A 23,793-nucleotide genomic window follows, 5' to 3' on the forward strand; every position below is an offset into this window, starting at 1 on the left:
ACTTGCTAGTTCAAATAATCAATAAAATAAAATAAAATAAAAAGATAAGGAAGTAAATAAGAAAATGATATGATAATTAGGATTTGAATTCAGATTTTCTGCTCTAGACACAAATAGACAGCATTGTGAGTGTTTACATTAAAAATGTACATAAGTTTTATATTAAATAATTAACAAAAGATCTAATAAACTACTAGATAAAAGTTTCACTTGAATGAGTTCTCAAGCAAGATAATTTTTGGCATGCTTACTTTAATGCTATAACGAATAGTTTCAACTTTACTCAATTCCAAACGAGATAGATCTAAGAGCAAGTTTCAGCATATTATTTATAAAGAACGACTACGAATTTTATTTGATTCAAACAAGATAAATCTAAGTGAAGTTTCAACATATGTGCGTTCTGATTTGTCCAACTCAACTCATATAAATATCTTTAGATGACCAAGAATTTAATTTAATCAAAGATCTGAATAAAATTTTTTTAAAGAAAATAATAATAATAATAATAATAATAATAATAATAAAAATAATAATCAATGTCCATAACCATAGAATTTTGTTAGAGGGAATAACTAGGCGTATTAGAACAAAATAAGTAATTTACTATTCACGTGACTTTTGTAAGCGTATTATTCACTTTTATTAGCCTGAGCATTATACTAAATAAGTAAATATTGCTACTCATACATATACTGATGAAAAATTGCAACAAAATATTACCGAAGGTATCTCATAACATCACTCAATGAATGGTTCTCTCTCCAAGGAGAGATCAAAGTGGAAAAGAGCTATCGGGTGAATGCATGTGACTAAAGAGTATTAAATCATGGCACATATCACTAGAGAATAGCTGTTTAAATGAACAAATTATATTTTCAGAATAACATAAAGATTAAAAAAAAATAATAATAATAAAATAAAAATGAAAATAGTCTGTAGAGCATTCTCGAGAAAATTTTAAATACACTTTTTTTTTGTTTTGGAAATATGAACAGCACTTTTTTTTTTTCTCAAGAAAGGGAACAAAGAGCAGTCACAATCTTCCTGACCTTCCTTGGATTGCAAGCTGCCCTTATCACTCTTGCCTGAAAGATCTAACATCGGAAACTCTGCCCTTCTCCTCTCGGCATAGCAGCGTGAGAGAGTGTAGGTGACCCGAGTCGAGATGGGGATTTGGATGCCGGATGGAGTTGGTGGTCGGACAGCCGATGGCCTGGAAGGTTGCTGTTGTATATGGAGTGGAGGAAGCCGACGGCATGAGGAGTTTGGTTCGGTTTGGTGGTGCAGGGCGGCAGCCAGAAGAACCGATTATATGGTCGGATGGCTGGACTGAAGGCTAGCTGGCGGTAGGCTAGCTCGGGAGCAAGGATGCCGGCGACTGGAGGTGTGGTCGGACGGATGAAATCGAAGAGAGAACCGAGAGCATCATGGAGAGAAGTTTCTCTTTCTTTGCGGCTGCTATCCTCTTCTGCCCTCGTGAGGATGAATCTCCTCTACCTTTTTTACATGAAAATGAAAGATTAAAACTTTAAAAGAAAAGCCAACAAAACCCCTCATCCAAGGGTCCAAATTGAATCTCTTTTTGATGCCCTAAATCTAAGGGTTAAAATTAAATAATATCAATTACGAATTTTAACCGTTAGATCCAGAAATTTTCTTGATTTAGAAAATGAACAAAGTAAAACCAAAAATAAATTTGTATTTAAGCTAAACATATAAATAATGATAATAATATTTCCAATTAGACATTATTATATATATTTTATTGTATTATATAAACTTATTAATTTTGTATTCATATTTTAATTAAAATATACTATTATGGACATATGATCAAAAGGAGTAAATCCTAAGGCCGCCAACGAGCCGATGCAAAATACACAAGTTGACACTTCACCAAACACAAAGTGATGCAACATACAAGAATGTGGCTCAATCTACAAAATGCAAGACAAGATAGTGAGAGTGACCGATGCCGAAAACGAGGTCAACATGGAGTTCAAAAAAATATTTGTGTATTAAAAGTTTCACCTTAATTTTAAAATAAGTCATAATCTCAATAGCAAAACCGACGACAAAAATGAGGTGACTCAAAATAAATCAAATCAAGGATATAACAAGAAGAAATTCCTTGATGGTATCTTTCAAAATGTGTAAACACAAGTCAATACAAAAAAAAAAATCATTGGGTTTTCTATTCTCCAAGCTTCATCTACTCAATCTTCTTTCTTTTAGATGTATAAACCTATTAACAAACATAATATCAAATTAGTAGTTATAAAAATTGAATTGCATATGTATTTATTTAAATATGTTTGCTAACATATCACCAACCATTTGTTTGATGATCCTTGTGTGCACACATTCAGCGGTGGTCTTGTTTGTGAGCTACAATTTTGATCTAGATATGCCGACTGGAGCGAAGATACATATTTAAAAAAAATGTTAGTTCATTTACCATAAAAAATAAGTCAAACATAAATATGCAATATCTTCACTTATGTTGTCTGAATTTAATTCATGAAGATGCAAATCATCTTGTGTTATTGCGCTGTATTGTAAGCCAACATCTGCATGAAGCGTTTGAGTAGAAATAGTTTCTTTATGCTTCTTTTCTTTTGTCGCAACTTCTACTATTGTGATCATTCTTTTTGCATGTAGTACAATGGATAGTTACAGTTGACCTACTTAAGCTTTTCCTTTATGAGTTATCAACTTTCCTCTTCTTCTCATCGTTGATTGCGGCCCCTCTTAGGTTTATTGTATCTTGACGACAGTGGAGATTGTCTTTCGCTTTTAGGCCAGTCGCCAAGACTATTAATGCGCATAATGTTGAACTCATAAGTTCTCCTATAATTGTACACAATGTAGAAGTTATGCACAAAACCATTAAGAAGTTCCCCGATATTGATTGAAGCACATGCATGAAGACATGACAATCCATTTAATTCCCATCTTCTACAAATACAAGACATGAAATCCAACTCAACGATATATCGTGCCCCTTGCATTGTAGTAATTTGGTAATTGTCATCATTAGCTTTCACTCCAATGCACCCCCACCCCGGACGTCGCACAAAATCTTTAAAAGTGCTTCAAAAAATTTTGGGCATAACTTCTCATTCCACCTTGATGATGTCTCATGCTTCTGTTACATCCAGTTCATCACCAAGTTTCTTATGCTCTCAAACATGAAGATGATGGGTTCCTCTCTTGCTTCAAGAATCATGGCAATGAAACATTCACACATTATTATGCAAAGTATCACACTTTGAGGTGCATGGAATATGTGATCGCGACCAATCTCCTAGGTGCTTTTCAGTCAACCATTTGCAAGCATTCATATCCAGTTTCGCCAACTCCTCCATATTAAATGTAAATTGAGTGATTAAAGTACTTCTAGCAGGTTCCCATAAAGTATTTTTTAGTGCAATACATTTGAAGCCAGCAACTTAAAAATTTTGGTGTATGTGATGAACATAGAACCTATTTATCACATTTGATAGTATATTTACAAAAGCAAAAACTAAACCTTTCTGTTTGTCAGATATGAATGTGAACTTTGTCTGATTTTCGATAATATCCAAACTAACAACATTTAGTAGCTGACCACCCTGTGGGCTCTTTAAGAAGCTTCTATCGACTCCAATAATTGACTTACAACCTCTCGGAAAACCCCTTTTACAAGCTTCAAAACAAACATACATTCTCATAAAAGTTTTTTTTCCTTGTAGATTGACATCTCTTGTGGTTAACACATATATTATTGTACTTGGATTTATTCTTATGATTTCCAAACAACAATCCCAAATCTTCTTGAACTGATCTTTGTCCTTCATGTGCACCAAATTTCGAGCCTTACAAACAGCCTTCCTTGCCTGTGACTTTGACACATGTAACTTCAACTCATCAATAACTTCTCTTCGGAAAAATTTTGTCTTGCAATGCGGAAATTCTAATTTTGTTCACAAATTGTTTTGATATAATTGTTGATGTCAATGTCTTATTATGATAGGTCCATGAACATGTATGCTCTTCCAATGATCTAACCTGCAATGAACAACTTCCTTCATGCTTTGAGATGTAGAGAAGAAAAGGACAATTAGGCCTCCTGCAAATAACTCTGTAGCTTCTTCTGTCATAGAATTTTATTGCTTTTCGACTTGAAATAGACCAACTATGAACAACCTCTTTAAATTCTTCATTGCTACTAAACAACATTCCCACTTCAAACTTTTGCTTGGCATAGTCATAAATGGGATTGAATAATGGTCATCTTGTGTGATCATTTTCCCCGCCACTATGGAGCTAGCATCATCATTGGAACCCATACAATCAACTTCAAAGTTACTTCTTTCTAATTTAACCTCAAACTCAATATTTGAAACCCCAATTTTTTCCTTTCCCTTATTTGTGGTGCCCACAAATCCAACATAAGGATCTACATTACTTTCAAATAACTCATCATCCTCATGCATCTCATAATCTTTGTCTGCAAATTACCCACTGTCATCTGTTAAGTTGAAATCCTCAACCTCGTCATTGTCTTCGTCCATGTCATCATTATGATAATTACTTCTCTCAGGTGCATCGACATCCTCGACATTAGCACATGACAGATCAATAGTGATTGGTTCGGACAAACCACTACAAACTTTTACGAAATTGGAGTAATCCATCAACTCAAAAACTAATGCATGTAGTTCATCATTTCCCGTTTCACTGCTACATATATGCACATTTTGAAAAATACAATCATAATTAAACCAAACTTTAAATTAATCTTCGTGCTTATCAATGAATAAAGCCAATAGAATTTACTCTAAAAAAAAATTCGCATTTGTTGTCGATGACACTTGTCACTCCACCCTCAATAACTCCAATTGAATTACACCAAATAGAGCTAATAAAAAAATAAATAACCTCCACTTGCAAAATAAAAAAAGAAATCAAAATAAATACTGAGGATTTCACAACATTATCAAAAGAAATCGGTGGTTCAACAATTATTTTTCGATTTCTCAATTTTCACTATAAGTTAGGTGGACCTACTAAAACAAATAGTTCAATGAGGCCCCTTATTAGAGATGAACCATGTAGTAACCATGAACATTTTTAAATTATTTCCTATTAAATTTTTTAACAAGAACAACACCAACAACATCAAGCTTTATATATTATAACACTGATATAAAAATGTTTAAGATCATAATTCACAAAAATATTAAAAAATTATATTATATTTGCTCAAACAAGGATCTTTTTGACATCAAATCTCAATTAAAATAGATCTCTGATTCCAACCCAATTAACCATCGGGATACTCATCCTTAGAGTTGCCTAAATGCCACTATTACAAGCCCCTAATGCCTCCAAATCTTTGCTCCACAAGAATAGACTACCTCTAAAATAGAATGTATGCCATTATGTTATGCTTACATAGCACCAAGAAAGGCTCAAGTTAATTCATGAGAAGTACAAAGAAAATTTCAATCACTAGCTTTCAGAACTTCAGCGGCAGCACCTTGGACTTTGGAAGAACTAGAAGCAAAAAAATTGAGGCCAAGAGAAACAACAAACCTAGATCTGTCTGTGGTTTATCTCACTCGCATCGAAGTATGCTTCAGTGCGTTTTGCCCGACCTATTGCTCGTGTCGCATGCTCACTCGTGTTGTTGCCTTGCATGCGTCGCTGCCTTAGTGGTCGGCTGCCTCGTTCATGTTATCCTAGGCCGTTTGCTTCTCCTGCGCAAAAAGGTCTCCAGGTGTCGCATCTAGCAGGGTGCGTGCATGACGTATATCAGGAAGCATGGCATAGGTATTTTACTTAAATGATCCCAAGAAACGAACCTCTTCGTCTCTCTCCGTTAATTTAAACGGTCACGGATCAAATCAGCTCAATTTTCAATATTCAAGAGATTAAAATGGAAGAATATGATACTCTTGGACTAAATTGGATATTTATTGATGGTTGAGGGACCATTTTGAACTTTTACTCAATTACAATGTTACACCATCCATCTAAAATATTTCAGCATGGAAACATATGAAATAACAGACGCACTACTCCACATTGTATAAATTTGTTGTAACAGTGATCTGTTTAAATTGTCATTAGGTTGTTAAGTTCCAATTCTTGCAATTACTTAGTTACTGTTTTAGTACCGTTTTTTGGTTAACAGGGACTTGTTTACTCTAGCAATTGTATTTGTTTTGTTTTCTGTAAAAACATATAAATAAGGGCTGTATATTTGTAGAGTAATCTTATATTCTTAATAAACAAAAGTAATACAGAAGTTCGTTTCTTTTCAAGAAGCTGTGTGAGGTTTCTTTCCTCGGCCAACTGGAAGAGTTCTGCTTACATTCCAGGTTCCATCAAGTTACAATGTTACACCTTCCATCTACAATATTTCAGCATGGAAACATATGAATTAACATAGACACACTTATCCACATTGTATAAATTTGTCAATTAGTATGACAGAACGCGGATGTATTCACTAAGGATTATTCATTTTACAAGTAATAATTTGTCAATAAGTAATAATTTTGAATAGCAGAAAATGAACTGGTTAAGACTATTCAAAATCTAAACCTGATATCATTCCAACAAAGCAACAGCTATTTCAAATTACATTGATGCAGGCAATACCTATTAAGTTACTCCGGCGGCTCAGCTTACCGTCATTACAAACTCCACTACTTTATTATCATTAGCTTTAATACTTTTTCTGTTATTACAGTACTACTTTCCTGCACTATCACAGTTTCTAGAAAGAGTAATTTCTTACTCTTAGTTTCTTACTTTTAAGCCGTGTGCTGTAGAGGAAGACAGTTAGTTTTTTTCTAATACAATTCCTCCTAGTTTTTACTGTTCCATTGAGTTCAGCTCTTGTGTGGATCTCTCCTTCTTGCTGCTGCACCATACATAGAATCGAATTCTGCCAGAATCAGTTGAACTGTAGAACAAACCATCCGGACAAATGCATGTAATGCAATACAGTAGAAAAAAATCTAATTTAATGCACCTGGCCATATTGTTTTTCCTGAAAGGCAAAGCGGAATTCTTTATGAGAAATGTAAAACCTTTTAAGTCGGATTCATCTTCATGTCTGTATCACCAATTGTCTAAGCATCGTGATCAGAATCAGAATCTGAATATAGTTCAACAGGTCTCCGCCTGTTCAAATTTGCCTCCAGTGGTGGAAGGTCATCTTCACTATCAGAATTTAGAACCTCCCCATGGTATGACTCTGGCTGAAGTTGAACATTCTTTGGTTCCTCGGGTCTAGCATTTTTAAAGCTTGCAGGCCTGCACGCAAACCCGAAAAGTATAAACATAGTTTTTTTTTCATGGGAAATTGAGGGCCTAGCATTTTCATTAAGAAAAAAGTTAGAACATGATTACAATTTCTATATAGAAAGAGATACCAAGTGATACAAAGAAAAAAAAAACTTGGAGAAATTCCAATTACATTCAATAGTAAAAAAACTATCCAAAAAAGAATAAAAAATGGAGTAGGAAAACCCCAAAATCTGTTGAATCATCAGTGTGATCAGATAGTTGCCATCTGAGGTGGCCAAAAAGTACAGTATTTGATATAAATCAGTTGAGGCGAGGGGCAACACTTTTTTGTAATATAAGATTCAAGGGAATTATCATTATTCATAGCTGAGCAGAGCCCAAAAGAAGCAAAAAAGCAATCTTTCACAGCAATATTAGCAAAAACAGGATATTGCTAAAAGATTTCTAAAAGAGAGCATCCTAGCAGAATAAATAGAAGATTGAATGTCACCGCAGGCCATTCAACATAAAAAAGAAAAACATAATTGAAGTGCATCCACAGTTCGTCCACATATCAAAGCAAGTCCTAGGTGATTTTCAATAAAGAGTAGTGGTGTCAATAAATGACCCGACCAACAAACCCGATTCGGACCTGACCTAAAAAATTCATGTTTAGATTGTCTCATTTAATAAATGGGTAGGTTTTGGTCGTGCATTCCAACCTGTTTATTAAACAGGTCGGGTTTGGGTTGACCCGCCAACCCAATTTTGACTCGGAAAAGGCATGTTTGATAATTTTTTTCTTTAAATTCTTTTATTTATTAGCACAATTTTTTTATCAAGTAATCTAAAATCTATGGTAAAAAATTAATAAAATATTTTTTAATTAAAATGGTAATCGGGTTGGATTCGAGTTGCTAGTGGGTCGGGTTCGACTCCACTTTTTTTACTCATTTATTAAACAGGTTAAGTTCATGTTGATTAGATTTGGGTAGGACTTGAACTGACCCGTTGACCAATTTTGACACCTCTAATAAAGAACTCCTCAAAGATATTAGCCAACCATCAACCCACATACAACAATAGAGAATGACAGAAAATTCAATAGCAGATATTAGACAAGTTAAATAAATTGACAGAATTTATGCAACAGAGGAATGTATCAAGAGAAAAAGCACTCTCATGCAATATAGTAGAGCAAATAAATCTAATAGAAGCACAAAACTAGCATCCCTATAAGACTTCCCTATAAGACAAAGCTTTAAGCTGAACAATTAAGAAACCCAGACAAAACAAAATCTCAAAAAACAAGATAGAATGCCTCCAAATACCACAACTCAATATAAAGTATTCCAAATGCATTCAAATGCCACAACTCCGCATAAAGTATTCCAAATGAAAGCTCGAGGCGTATGCCTTGCCTTGAGGCATTTTTTAACCAAAATTTTGTTGAGGCGCGCCTCACATTGTGCAATTTTAAATAATGTGTTCTAACCAAGTCTTTTTAGTTCTACTTCTACCATTCTTCACATAGGACGGATTTAATATATCTACGCTCTTAATAGGGTTGTCAAAAGGCCAACATTTTATGTGACCAAATCATCTAAGGCGACTCTCTCTAATCTTATCCACCATTGGAGTTACTCCAACCTTTTCACATATATGCTTATTTCACATTCCATTCACCTGAGCATCCTCATCTCTACAACAATTAACTTAAATTTATGATGATCTTTTAATAGCAAATATTTTGCAACATAAAGCATTGCAAGTCTCACCACCATCTTATATAATTTTCCCTTTAGTTTGAGGGATATTTTTCTATTACACAGCAGACCCAATTCATTCCTTCACTTCAATCATCCAACTTGAATTCTACCAATAATATCCCCATCTATTTCACCATTGCTTAGAACAATTGACCCGAGATATCTAAAATATATACTTGTTTTAATGAATTGATCACCCAATATCATAAGCCTAACACTAGATATGTTACTATTAAAATGATACTCCATGTATTCGATTTTAGATATACTAAAACAAAACCTTTAGACTCTAAAGTTTACCTTTATAATTCAGGTTTTTCATCAACTCCCTGCCTAGTCTTATCAACAAGAAGAATATCTTCAAATATATATATATATATACACCAAGGAATGTCTAATAAATATATAGGCTCAAAGCTAATCCTAGATGTAATCGAACTAGAATAGGAAAATATTTGGTCAAAACACCTGGTGTTTGACCAATAATAACAGCTTCTGTATACATATATGTAATGGCTAATACACCCTTCATGACATGAACATAAGCATTATTAACTCTCTTTTATACAACTCTCCAAAATACTTCTCTTTAAACTTTATCACATACTTTCTCTAAATCAATAAATATCATATATAGATCCTCCTTTCTCTGAACTTGTCCATCAAACCTCTCCGCAAATATATAGCATTCATCGTAGACCTTTTGATATTAAAATGCAAAATTATTTTGAGAAACATTAATATCACATCATAACATAAGCTCAATTACTCTCACCCATAATTGTAATGTATGACATATTAACTTAATTCCTCTATAATTTACACACTCTTGTGCATCATCTTTATTTTTAAAAATAAGAATTAATACACTCTTTCTCTACTAATCTAATATCTTTTTAGTCTTCAAAATAATATTAAAAAGCTTAATAAACCAAGAAATTCCTTAATCTCCTAAGCATTTCCACACTTTTATTAAAATATCATTAGGTACTACTAATTTTTCGTACTTCATTTTTTTTTAAGTCTCTCCAACTTTGATTTTACTTATACAATGATAAAAATAAAATCTATATTTTCATTTAAGGTGCTAAGGTCACTAAAATCAATCGCATTCTCACAACCTTCATTGAATAATTAATCGAAACATCTCATATGCCTATGTTGAATATATTCTTCTAAGAAAAATACTTTTCGATCTTCATACTTCATGTAGTTCACTCAAACTAAATTATTACTTCTTTCATTTCTTTGTTTGGCTATCTTAGATACATCTTTTGTCCTCCTTAGTATCTAATCTATTACATAAATCACTAAAAAATAATTTTTTTTACATCACATATTGCTTTTTAGACTCCCTACAAGCCCCTCTATATTTATCCCAATTTTCTAAGCTTTTGTATCTTAACCAATTTTTATAAATAACACTTCTTTTTTTTTTTTTGCACATTTTGATTCCACCACTAACTATTTTTATTATTTGAAATTTTTCTTTTTGATTCTTCAAGGACATACTTTGCAATATTTTTATTTTCACTAAGCTATTTTTCTCATATGACATTAGTTTTCTCATGAACAACCCAAATCTTAAGATCATGAATCTTACTTTTAAAAATATTTTTATTTGCATTCTTTAAATATCCTCGTCTAATCCTAAAATAATATTTTACTTTATTTTTCAATTTCCACCCTTTCATATTAAAATTCAAAACTAATAAGTTCTTTAAACTTTCACTCATAATGACCACAATCTTTAAAATATAAACAATCTATTTTTCTTCAAAGAAAATAGTTAATCTAAATTTTATAATACCTATTCTTAAAAGTGATGAGATGCACATACTTTTTCATTAAAAAAGTATTAACAATTAAAAAATTATAAGCTATAGGTAAATCTAATATGATTCTACCACCTTCATTAGTTGCTCTAAACTCATCGCCACAATGAATATTTTTCAAATCATCTACCACTCCATCAACAAGTCCATTTAAATAACCTCTAATGAAAACTCTTTTCTCAAGAGATGTCATTTATATTAATTCTTCTAAATCATTCTAAAATTTTATTTTTAAACACATCCAAATCTACATGAGGAACATAAACACTTTTAACATTAATAATCTTTGCATTAACAATAATTTTTAAAGTTATAATTCTATCTCTAATTCTATTCATTTCTATAATATTATCCTTTAAACTCTCATTTCTAAGCTAATCTATACCATTTGTAGTATGTCTCTTACCTGAATATTATATTTTAAATTCCAAACTATCAATTTCCATAACGTTTTTCCCAACTCATATAATTTCCTGAATTAAAAAAAAAATTATCTTCCTATAAATCATAATATCTATTAATTCCATTAATTTACTCTTAAGAATACCGATATTCTAATTTCATGGACGATGACATTTGTGTATGATGTGGTTAAAAATACATATTCAAATATATTTGAGTATAAGCACTTATAACATTAATAATCTTAGCATCAACAACAATCTTTAAATATATAATTTTATCTGTAATTCTATCAATTTCTACAACATTATCCTTCAAACTCTTATTTCTAAGCACACCTATATTATTTTTAGAACGACTACTACCTGAATATTATATAATTTAAATCCGAAAGTACTAATTTCCTTAGAAATTCCTCAACATATTTAATTTCCTGAATAAAAATAATATTTATCTTCCTATGAATCATAATATCTATTAATTTCATCAATTTGCTCGTAAAAACGCCTATATTCTAAGTTCATATCATAATTATAATTTCATAGACTAGCTTGTTTTATCATATTTGTCCATGATGTTGAAACTCTTGCTTATTTAATATTGCACCCGAGTATACTGATCAAATTGAGGTACCTAAAATATATGAACTCCAAATTTCACAAAGAGAGACGCCGTTAAGTCAAGAATCAAAGAAAAAGATTAGGTGGTTATTAACAAAAATCTTAAGCTCAATCATATTCTTATGACTATAGACAGTCTTGTAAAGTTTTTTTTGAAAATAGGAAGAATTACTAGAAGATTTAATTCATAAGGAATTATAAACATTATAGCAACAATCAACAAAAAAGAGTATTTTCATCATAAATACTACATATAAACTTTGCCTCAAATAAAGAGTGTAAAACCTCAATGGAAGGAAGACCAAGCCACCTTTATCTCTAGGAAAGAAAATAAAGGAACAAGATGTCATATGAATCTTGTTAGTAATATCGTTTACATAAAGGGGCAGTTTGGTTGCCTGAATTAGGAGGGTAAAGTAAAGAAAATACATGTATTTACTAAATTCGGCTGTTTGGTTAATTTTGAGCGGAACAAAAGAAAATCCTCAGAAGCATTAGGCATGTATTACAGGAGGCGGATCCCGCGATTTCCAAAGCCGCTCAAAATGAGCGGGTTTCAAATTCTTTGCTCGAGAACCAGCTCTCGCGCGAATGAACGAAGTCGAACGACGACGAGGGAGGAGAGAAGCGACTGTGCAATCTATGTCATTGATTGACGCCAAACCGGCACTTCAGCACTCACCGCCAGGCTGTGCGCGAGGCTTTCTGCTACGCCACCATCATCGTCGCCTTCCTTGACGATCTCAAGCAGCCTCCTTTGCTCATCCTCCCTCTCCACATTCGTCTCCAGCATATCGAACAGAGCAGAGAAGTGGAAAAGAGCTTCCTTGAACCTCGTCACAAAGAACGGTGCGTTGTATGTTCCGTTCACTACTCCGAGCACAAAAACATTCGGATTCAGCTTTCTGATTGTGCACAGAACTTGATCCCTCGGGCTTTCCGGCGACACCGTCTCGTCAGCAAGGTTGCGTAGTCGGTACATGCAATTCACGGCGAGCACCTCGTCGGATTCGATGGAGAAATCCTCTGGCTGTAGATTCTCCCAGTTGCAAGCAATCGCATGGTAATCGAACGAAACATTGAACTGCCTAGCGTAGTCGGTCAGTCGTCGGCCGGTTTCTTTGATTCGTTCTGCAGGGCGGAAGCCCGACTGAGGAACGTGGACGCCGGTGATGCGAAGGCGTGGTGGGCCTCCAGGAAGTGTTCGTCGGAGTCGGAGGCGACGGAGAGGGGGAGGTGGGGGAGGAAGGCGGCGGGACGGCAGGCGAGGGAGGATTTGAGACGGGATGTACAGGAAGCTATGCACGCCACCGTTACAGGAATAGATTATAAGTGGACTGCTTGCAGGTCAGATACTTTATTTTGATCATTTTAGGAATAGAAATCAGATCAGTAGCTTACGAATTTTGTGTTTTTTTTTAAGCTACAGTGATGTGTTGATCAAGACTTGGACAGATTCGCAGTTCTCTATGCTGCCGACTTAAAAGAAGTTGATTGCTGTAGGGCTTCGGATTTGGATATTTAGGTGAGGGAGGATGAATGATGAAGGTGGAATTTTTCCACTTTTAAGTAAATATATTTTTGTATCAATTTTAAATTTTTTTTAACTATAAATTAAGAAATTTATTTTTATTATATAATATTGATCATATAAAATTAAAATTTTCTATTAAATTGCTATAAAAAAACATGGAGAAAATTCAAGTCAAAAGGTAAGAATAGGAAACCAAAGATAAGAAACAGATGAAGAAGAGGAAGAGGAAGAGGAAAAGACAGAGGATGAGTATGAGAAGCATGTCAAGGAAGTCCAGGCCAATGGTGAATATGAAATCAACTGATTGAAAGAACTATTGGTGCATTCATTTTATTTATACTGTTTATCATGAAGTCTAGTATTTTAGTTTTTGCTCGTCTCTTTTTTTTAAATTTTCGCAATTGCTTCTTACCTTTTGTATAAAATTATAATAATAATAAATTTGCAGCATGAATCTTCATTTCTGTTGCCAGTGTGCTTTTGATAATTTTATGACAATGCATAAATAGATCAGTGATTCTAGCTTAAATTTGAAACTTCAATATTTCATTAGTTCCTCGTTGTGTTGCTCCAATGTTAAAGAACATGCTTGCAGATGAAATTGAAAGAATTCTAACTATAGATTTTAGAAATTTAGGCTTCATGCTTTTCTTAGGATGGGAGAAGAGCGAGAATGAAGCTTTAGTTCTGAAACAGCAGCTTGACGAAGGCGTTTAAGTTCATATAGTTATCATTACCTTCAATACTATGTTATTTATTTTTAGTATCCTCAAACTGAAGGCGCTAATACATGCCTCATCTATGATGGCTCACATCATAAATTGATTACGTCAGTAAAGATATATCAATATAAACTTTTGATGCTTTCTCCACCATGCTTTCAAGTTGCTTCTGCATTTTCAATTCAATGTAGATATATATTTTTATTACTGTCGATTAATTAATATGCAAATGTTGTATATACATGAAGAATACAGTCAACTCAACAAATTGGATGAGACGAAGAAATATGGAGAAAGATGGATAAAATTAGAAAGTAGATGAGAATCTCTATCACAATCATTCAAGGGAAAACAATCTTAATCTTATGGATTTTAAATATATTGCTTCTATAAATATATTATAAATTATTATAAATATAATAATTATTATTATAAATATATTACTTTTATAAATATACTTATTTTAATGTTAAAATAAATTATTACAAAAGAATGCTTTTACTTTACTCTGGATATACCTAACCAAACAAGGGAAACAATTCTCCTGCGTTTATTTTGCATATAATCAAACAGGCTCAAAGTATTTAGAATGCATTACATTTACTTTACATTGCATTTACTTTACACTACATTTCTTTTTCAGGCAACCAAACAGCCCCAAAGTAAGTTATTAATCAGAGTAGTAATTTTTTCCTAGGTCCCTTGGGCAAAGACAGATCTAAGTCAGCTACATGAATTCTTTTTTTCCATTGTGTTTAAGAGTTAAATTCTCATTTAAATTTGATAAAGAAAGGTCATTTCTAATATTTTTAACCAAGTCTTTTTAGGTTTACCTCTAACTTTCTTAATATATGTCAAATCTAATACATCTACTTTCCTAGCCCTGCGGTTTTATGTGACCAAACCATCAAAGATGACTCTTTAATCTTATCATCCATTGGAGCTACTCCAACCTTTTCACGTATATGCACATTTTGTATCTTGTCTCTAAGAGTAAAGCCACTCATCTACCTGAGCATCCTCATCTCTTCAATTAATATTATGTCTCTCTTTTAATGGCCAACATTCTGCACCATAAAGCATTGCAGGTCTAACCACCATCTTATAGAATTTTACCTTAAGTATAAGGGGACTTTTTTATCACATAACAAAACTGATGCATTCCTCAACTTCAACCATCCAACATGCATTCTACTAAAATATCCCCATCTACTTCACCATCACTCTGAACAAAAGACCCAAAATATAGAAAATGTGTACTCTTATTAATGACTTGATCAGTCAAAGTCATAATCCCCCACTAGATCTATTATTACTAAAATTACACTCCATATATTTAGTTTTAGATCAACTCAAACGAAAGCCTTTAGACTCTAAGGTTGACCTCCATAATTCAAGTTTACCTTCAACTCCCTCTCTAGTCTTATCAACAAGAAGAATACCATCAGCAAAAAGAATACACTAGGTTACAACCTCTTGCAAATGTCTAGTGAGAACATCCATGGCTAAAGCAAAAAAATATGGGCTAAAAGTTGATCTTGATGTAATCCAACGGAAATAGGAAAATACTTTATCAAACCACCTTGTGTTTGAACACAAGTAACAGCTCATGCATACATATCATTAATGACTTGAATATAAGCATTATTAACCCCCTTCTTTTGTAAAACTCTCCATAGAACTTCTACTGGAACTTTATCATATGTTTTCTTTAAATCAATAAATATCATATGAAGATCCTCCTTATTATCTATATGCTTCTCCATCAAATCTCTCAATAAATATATAGCTTCCATAGTAAACCTACCCGACATGAAATCCAAATTGATTTTGAGAAACATTGGTATCACGCCACAATCTATGCTCTATAACTCTTTTCCATAGTTTTAAAGTATGACACATTAACTTAATTCCTCAATAATTTGCACAATCTTGTGCATCATCTTTATTCTTAAAAATATGAATCAATACACTCATTCTCCACTCATCTAGCATCTTTTTAGTCTTCAAAATAATATTAAAACAGATCTGAGTCAATAGTAGAGATAATTCCATATGGTAGAATGGATTAATTGAAATCCTCCAGCAAAGGAAAGGACTTCTTGTTTCCACCCATCAAGCCATCCTATAAGCTTATTCATCATTTTAGAGCAATGAGATTGATTCAATCTAGTAGGGGAGCGAAAAATGTTTAGGTAATCCCAAGCTAGAGCTTTGAGAGTTGATTGCTCGAATATTGCTCACACAAAAAGTAAGAACTATTGTACCAGTACTGAATGAAGGCTACATCAGTCAACTGACAAAATTTTAAGTCTGTATGGCCATACAAAGTTTGACAATTCTATAACATGTGAAAGTTCTGAAAAACAGTTATAATACCTTACTAATGCAACAACAGTCCGGGGTTGGGTCAATAGAATATTTGAAAATACTCCAAGCAGTAGATAGTTGGCTTCTAAAAGAATCAGCGATACATAAAGTGAATGCGCAAACACCACCTTTTGTGACACCTAATAAAACAAGTACTAGAATATTAAAGATGAAGTAGCGTTTAAGCATAGTAACACGTGATTCAGCACAGTTGGATTGCTAGCCTAGGGTAAAATTTTACAATTCAACTTAAATAATCAGCATAGAAATTCACAGACGCATAGAGAATTTCTTTTACAAAAGCCCGGATTAAATCTATGTAGTTCACGCGATCTTCACCAAGTGAAAAATAAAGATATCGTAAATTCTCACCACAACATCAAAAAGAGAAAAGCGAACCCCAAATTCTGGAGAGGCTACTGATGATGATAATAAAAAACACAAATGGTCCACAGCTCTAAGTAGAAATAGAAGTGAAAATGTTATAAGTAGCTTTCAAAACTAAAGCAACAGAAAACTAACCAGTCAGGAGATCTTTCAAGAGAACGAACTTGTGCATGAAAGAGAACTTGAGATACAATACATGCAATTTTGTCTCCCGATTCCAAGGCCTTCTCCCTTCCACCTTCATCGACAATCACAAAACTTCCTGCTCAGCCAACAGAATCAAAGATCATTTTAGTATACCACTTTCCAGGAAATAATGCCGAATATATTATCAATGGAAAGGAAAAAAAAAACATTAAAAAATCAGTTGGCATGTTCAGCATAAGAAAAATCCCATTTCATTCAAATAAGTGAAGAGCAAAGAATCCTCGAAAGGTTCATACATTACAGAAATAAAAGATAACGATGGTGTGATGCCAATGTTCATTAAAGATGGAACTATAGAAGTCCATTGAATCATGACATAAAAGATGAATGTCTAACTGATAGATGATGATAATTATGATGGCATTGACGACTTAGGTAGCACAGCATAAAGTTCTGATCCAAGCCCAAAGATAGAACAAAAAATGACCTGTTTTTATCCAGAAGCTTCTTTGAAATTTTGCTGGAAATAAAGCCAGAGATTTTACACCTTCAGCATCCATAACCTACGCAACTAGAAAAAATTAGAACAAAAAGCATTTTTAAACGACAATACAGGTGAATTTTTGCAATTTAGAAAAAAAAATGACAAGAACGGCTATCCAAAATACAAACCACAAAAGAAAAACAGCATATATAAATTCATTGTAAATCACATTCAAGTCATCGAGGTTAGGGGAGTCTCAAAGGTCAACACCGTAATATCTTTGGCCTAGGACCATCAAACTGCCAAAACCTCTCTACAGGTTAATAATTGAATGTGCTAGTCTACTCTGACACCGAAGAAAAAGCTTACAATATCTGAAGGACCAAAATAAGATGAATCATACCCCTTCCTTTCAACACCAACACCACCTCTGTCACGTGACTAGTTGCCTGTCATTCCAGCTTTCAATCTCTTTCGCTGTTTCCAAACCTCTATCACCATCCTTCCATACTAACAACACAATCAACGATGGGGTCTTTGGAACTGGTGATGGAGGCGCTTTTCAGTCATTCCATCCAATCCAACCCACCCTATCCAAAACACAGCCTCCCTCCCTCTCCTTAAAAGATACCCAACACAAGATGAAATGGTCAAAAGCCTGAAGATAGCCATCGCAACACCTTTTCTTCTATGGCAATCCGCCAAAGAGATGGTGGTTGGGCATGATGGCCATCAAGCAGTATTGATATCAAGTGTTGAAATATTATTATTCCAAAAAAGAATAAAAAATAAAAACACCCCAGGACATGATGTAATACAATGAAGATGAAACAAAAATTGCGTATACGAAATTAATAAATTATGAACTTTGCACGGCTAAGCATAAATGGATGTGTATTCAAGTTAGATCTTCGGAAAAAATCACGGAAGGCTAAGTAATGACAAGTTATTACAATAAAGATTAATTGGAAACTCGTAAAATTACATCATCAAATAAATGAGTAGAGCGAATGGCACGTAACAAAATCCACAATTTAAAATTTAGATCATTCACCTTGGGATCCCTCACTTACACTCTTGATATTGCTCGGCTTAGCAGAGGAAGATTGCAAACAAGCTTAGGGAAGCCACTAGTAGACACGTGATGCCAAGGGGGCTAGTCACCGGGGAAGGAGCCGGAGTTGGAGAAGCGGGTGGGCGTCCGGTGATTGTCCACTCTCCCGTAGGTCGTTGCTCGTCGATGACGTCCGCTGGGTGGAAAAGAATACGATCGAGGTATTCTTCAACGGTGTGGTCGAATCTGAATCCAACGTCGAAGAACAGTGATTGGATGACGTCGATTTCCCCTTGAGAGTTGAACACAAATCCGTGATCAAGCTCCAGATCGGCCATACATGATCATGGAAGGATCTTGGCATCGTGGTGGGGTTATGGTGGAGGAGCCATCACCCAGGAGAGGTGGCCAAGAGGAGGAGGGGAAGATGGGGATTCTCGGGTAGGAGGAGGTGGCGAGGGGAGGGTGGGTAGGTCTAGGTTAGGGTTTGGAGTAATTAAGGGAAATCTGAAATTAATTTCAGATTAAATGAAATCGGAGGGAGGGAAAGAATTTGAATTTTGAATTCAAACTCCAAAATAGGGTTGGGGGATTAAGAGGGAAAAACAAGAGTGGAGCCCCTATAGGGCCGGCGGCATTTAAGAGAGGGAGAGGGGGTTGGGAAGGGAGTTAAGGGTTTCGTAATTCATCTTGGCAAATTAGGGATGAGGAATTCAAATCCAAATTAATTTGAAATTAAATTGAATTTCATGAGAAACTTTCCTTATTTGGCTTTTGTCAAATTAGGAAACTTTGAATCTCAATTTGAATTTCAAATTTTGAAAATAATGGGGAAGGGGGCCAGCGGGTGAATTAGGGAAAGAGGAGGTGGAGGAGGGGCGGCCGGCGGCTAGGTGATTGGCCGGCAGGTGGGGTGTCCAAGGAGGTCGGCGGTATAGGGTGGGGCTCGGTTTTTGGGAAGAGGAAAAAGGGGATTTGGGTAGGGAGGGCCGGCGGGTGATGGGTGAGAAGAGGAAGTTTATGTTAGGGAAAAAGAAGAGATAGGGGCTGCGAATCTTGAAATCCTCCGACGGTTGACGGGTCTTGCTATCACCCTCCTCGGGTTTCTCTTCTCATGAACTCACTTAGAGATCAAAACAAAGAACATAAAATTTCATTCAATAATTCATCATCTAATACAATGCAAGAGGCCTCCTATAAATAGGCCCAAATGAAAGAAAAAAGAAAAGACTAAATTGCCCTCGGGCTACAACAAGGACTCAATTCCCCATAAGGGTAAAACGGAAAACATAAAACAAAAAACAAAAATACATCAAAAATACATGCTCTGAATCTTAGTCGTCGACCCACGGCTACGTCGTCGGTACACATGTCGAAATTTCTGGCTGATGTCCTCATCACGACCTCTCCATATCTCTGCTCCAACCCAAAATCCTGCAACTCTTGCCCACTCTTTCCCCAAAACATGCACGAAATCCCTTCACTCCATCTCAAATATGCAAACAACTACTTCTCTTGCTCATGACATCAATCACACAAGCACGAACTCCCTCATCTCCCTCTCACATCCCACAGACCACATTTCTCATTCTCTCCCTCTGTGATGCATGAGATCGCATGAACCGCTCTCCTCCCTCCCACTCTCTCATTCTCTTTTTCTAGAAACCAAACATCAGCACCCTCATCCACTCGCCATCTCACTGTTTGCTTCAACCCAACTTCTAAAACCCATGATGACAAAACCAAGTGAAGGTCATGGCAAGAGGGCCCATTGGCAAGGTATCGATGGGACCATCAGCATGTGAAGAAAAAAAGTTCATGAAATCACTCTTCAGCTCGCAAATGCCTTCTCCCTGTCCTCAAGCCACCACCGACTTTTACCAACTTGCCACATCAAGCCCATCATCTGATTTTTTTTTTCAAATGTGTATGTGTTAGGTTCCATTTCATAATGTGAAACTTATTTGTTTTTTTTTTATAATTTTGCATTAGCTCACATGTTTTTCTTATGAGATTTGAAATTTTTGACTACTATTAAATTATTATTTACGATGATAGAAGCGCATTTAAAGTTTTTACATTAAAAACAACATATTTTTGGTGAAGGGTATATTATACTTTTTATGTTTCAATCATTAGTTCATCTTAAATTGCATTAGTACCCTTAGATCCTAAATGAAGGCAATACAACCAACAACCAAAGCACCCCGATTAAAGAAAGGATTTATACTGCACAAAGTTGCACACCTCACCAAGTGGAGATTGTTAGAGGTGTCAAAATGGATTTTCAGGTCAGGTTCAGATCCAACTCGAGAGTTGACCCGGTTTCAACTCATCTAACTCGAACCTAACCAGTTTAGGAAAATGGGTCATAAACCGGGACCCAACCCCAACCCAGCCCCGAACCGACCCGACCCGGCGACCCAACCCGACCGCCGAGACATTTAGATCAAACAAATTTTGCTAATTCAAATGATAATATTTATTAAAAAAAAAGTTATTAGAATACTGCATTTAGACATAAAATTTAATATAATTAAAAATCAAATTTGTAGGAGAACATCAATATACATGATAATTAAATGAATCAGACATTGAACATTTGATAATTTGAATAACTTTCATATTCATATGCAAGGGATTCTCATGTAAAAAATTTGGTGTAATCAGCAAACAATTAAATAAGTAACTTAAACCTAAAGTCACAACCAAAACTACACAGCGATACAAATGCATAAAAAAATTTCTCTCATATGTAAACCCACAAGCATAGTGTACCAATTTCTCTAAACTTAAATTCACAAGACAGAAGCTAAAGCATTACTTTTCATTTTTCAAGAGCAGAAGAAACAAACATACTAAAGCATTTCAGCATTTGGTTAAATGATATACTTCTATAGTGGAGCAAACTAAGAGAAAGCAAAGGATCAAAATATAATAAATGAATATAAGAGGTACATAATAGCCTTCTATTTTTAATTTATAAGCTTTTTTTCAGTGTTAAATGCAGTCAACCATAAGCCAACCACAGTCCTTAATCAAAACAAAATCTTTCTCTATTTCTGCAAAAATATATTGCCCAATGCTATAAATTTGATCTGCACATCTACATGGTAGTTCACAAATCACAATATCAGATTTCACTCTCAATACCAAAGCAGTACATCAATTATTTGAGAAGCAATAAAAATTTACTGCTTTGACTTGTGAATTACCATGCAGCCAGGCTCCAACAACAGGCTTCAACAACAGCTGAAGTCACAACCTAACCCAAAATTAAAAAGGGGCATCAGCCTAGGGTTAGGGTTGTAGGGTGTCACAACCCTAACCCAAAAAAATCATCCCAACAAGCTCCATTTTCCTACAACAACCAGAGTACCGAACTACCAGAGTAATAACCTGCACTAACAAAAACTGTCGGTAGGGTTTCACATCCCAAATGGCCAAACCCAAAAAAATCATCGCTTAAAAAATTGAAATGCCAATGGAACGATTATTACAAAATAAAAGATCGAGATGGGTTGATTTACACATTTATCATTTTACCTAACTCTCCTCAGTTCTTTCAATCGCAGATTAGAGAAATGATGAGAAAAATTTAGATGGAGAAGGGAGAAGGAGGCAACTTGAAATTAGTAAGCCCTCTCACGACGCCGTGGTGAACTCATCGACTGCTTGGTAACGGAGAGAACTCGGTGAAGCAGTACTGTCACGTACAAGCCACGGAGAATGGGAGAAGAAACCCTAGCTTTAAAAACTAAGTTCGCACGATCCCGAGACGGATAGACTCGTTATCATTTTATTTTTGGTGTTACAAGCGGACGGACTCGGATCTAAATTGGATTGTTTTCAGGTAAGCAAGTTTACCCGAATCTGACCCCATATATAAACGGGACTAAAAATAAGACCCTAACCCAACTTGTTTGTTAAACAGGTAGACCTGAACTCGACTTGTTTATTAAACAGGTAGACCCGAACTCGGATATTCTGGGTCGAGTTATCGGGCTGTGTCATTAATTTAAGCAAAGTTGATTGTTTTCTTAAGCATAACAACATAGCATAGTGTTGACAAAAAGCATAAAGGCAGCTCACCAACATAAATCATCATTTTTCTTGTAAAATGTGCAAAAAAGACAAATAAGGCAATCAATCCTTCAGTTTTTTCCACACTCTCCATCCTCACTTAGAACAAAGATAACGCGCTTTCTTCATCATTTATTATGATAAATGTTGTTGCCACTAAAAGAGCATATCTTATTATAGTAGGAAGACTAGCCGGCTAAAAGATAACTTTTCCCTCCCCCTCCAATACAATTAGGGCTCCAAAGAGAAACAAACCAATGGTCAACTTCAATATGCCAATTCTAATTCAATGGGCCAGGTTAGGTCTGGATAAATTGTCACTATTTAACTATTTGCCTGAGATGCATGCCAATAATCAAATTAAGTTGACAGAAATATGTGTGATAATGTGGGCCATGTGGCACTCTAATCCAAGAAAGGGGTACATTTATTGGCCACCCCCACACACTTATTGAAGGAGACATGGTGATCCCAATTTTGTCAAATAAGAACTATAATATTCCCACAATGCCTGAGGGGTGCATTGTTCAAACCCACTCTTGACATGACCTTGAAAGCCAACGTGGCACGAGCGCGGCCATTAATCAATAACACCACCCAATTTCATAAATGTCCTGACTATTCATAGCCTTAAAAATATTGGTGACCAAGCCATTTCTAATTTTCTCTCTTTATTCAGTAAAGCTCATTCACAACACATTGTGGTACAATGAGCTTAAGAGCCTAAAAAGCTTAAGTTTATTCATTAAGGGCCCATTTGATGATGATGTGTAAAACAAATTCAATATATTTAATTTATAGTTATTAGGTTGGGTATAAAATATATGAAGGAGATTATTTTTTTATGTTTAGTTCAGAGTAAGATGAATTCATGCAAAGTGGCGAAGGTAGGGGTGAAGGCAGCTGATGGCGGTGGTGGCCGGCAACGGGCAGCAATCACTGGCAAACAATGGTGGTAGCCATGGCAGCACGCAATGACAAGGAGGCGGCTGGCAGCGGTGGAGAAGGGGACAGTGATAGGGACTAATAAGAGGTGACAGACGGCGACGGAGATGACGAACGGCGATGGAAGTGATATCCAAAGGTGGCTTACAATAGC

The 23,793-nt window shown here is 34.9% G+C and overlaps 1 protein-coding gene across 1 annotated transcript in view; it reads right to left on the bottom strand.

The window, feature by feature from the left end:
- Positions 1–5,382: 5,382 nt before the first annotated feature.
- The window catches only part of LOC110114616 (probable RNA-binding protein EIF1AD), a 29,161-nt gene continuing 10,750 nt past the window's right edge, over positions 5,383–23,793 (bottom strand). Inside the window, exons 2-5 of the mRNA XM_020847547.2 lie at positions 17,561–17,636; positions 17,062–17,188; positions 7,089–7,314; positions 5,383–6,403 (exon numbers count right to left, since the gene is read on the bottom strand). Of these exons, the coding sequence (XP_020703206.1) occupies positions 7,131–7,314; positions 17,062–17,188; positions 17,561–17,636 (387 nt within the window). The 3' untranslated portion in view covers positions 5,383–6,403; positions 7,089–7,130. The remainder of the gene's footprint in view (positions 6,404–7,088; positions 7,315–17,061; positions 17,189–17,560; positions 17,637–23,793) is intronic.

This window comes from Dendrobium catenatum, unplaced genomic scaffold, assembly GCF_001605985.2.
Source record: "Dendrobium catenatum unplaced genomic scaffold, ASM160598v2 fragScaff_scaffold_133, whole genome shotgun sequence".
NCBI lineage: Eukaryota > Viridiplantae > Streptophyta > Magnoliopsida > Asparagales > Orchidaceae > Dendrobium > Dendrobium catenatum.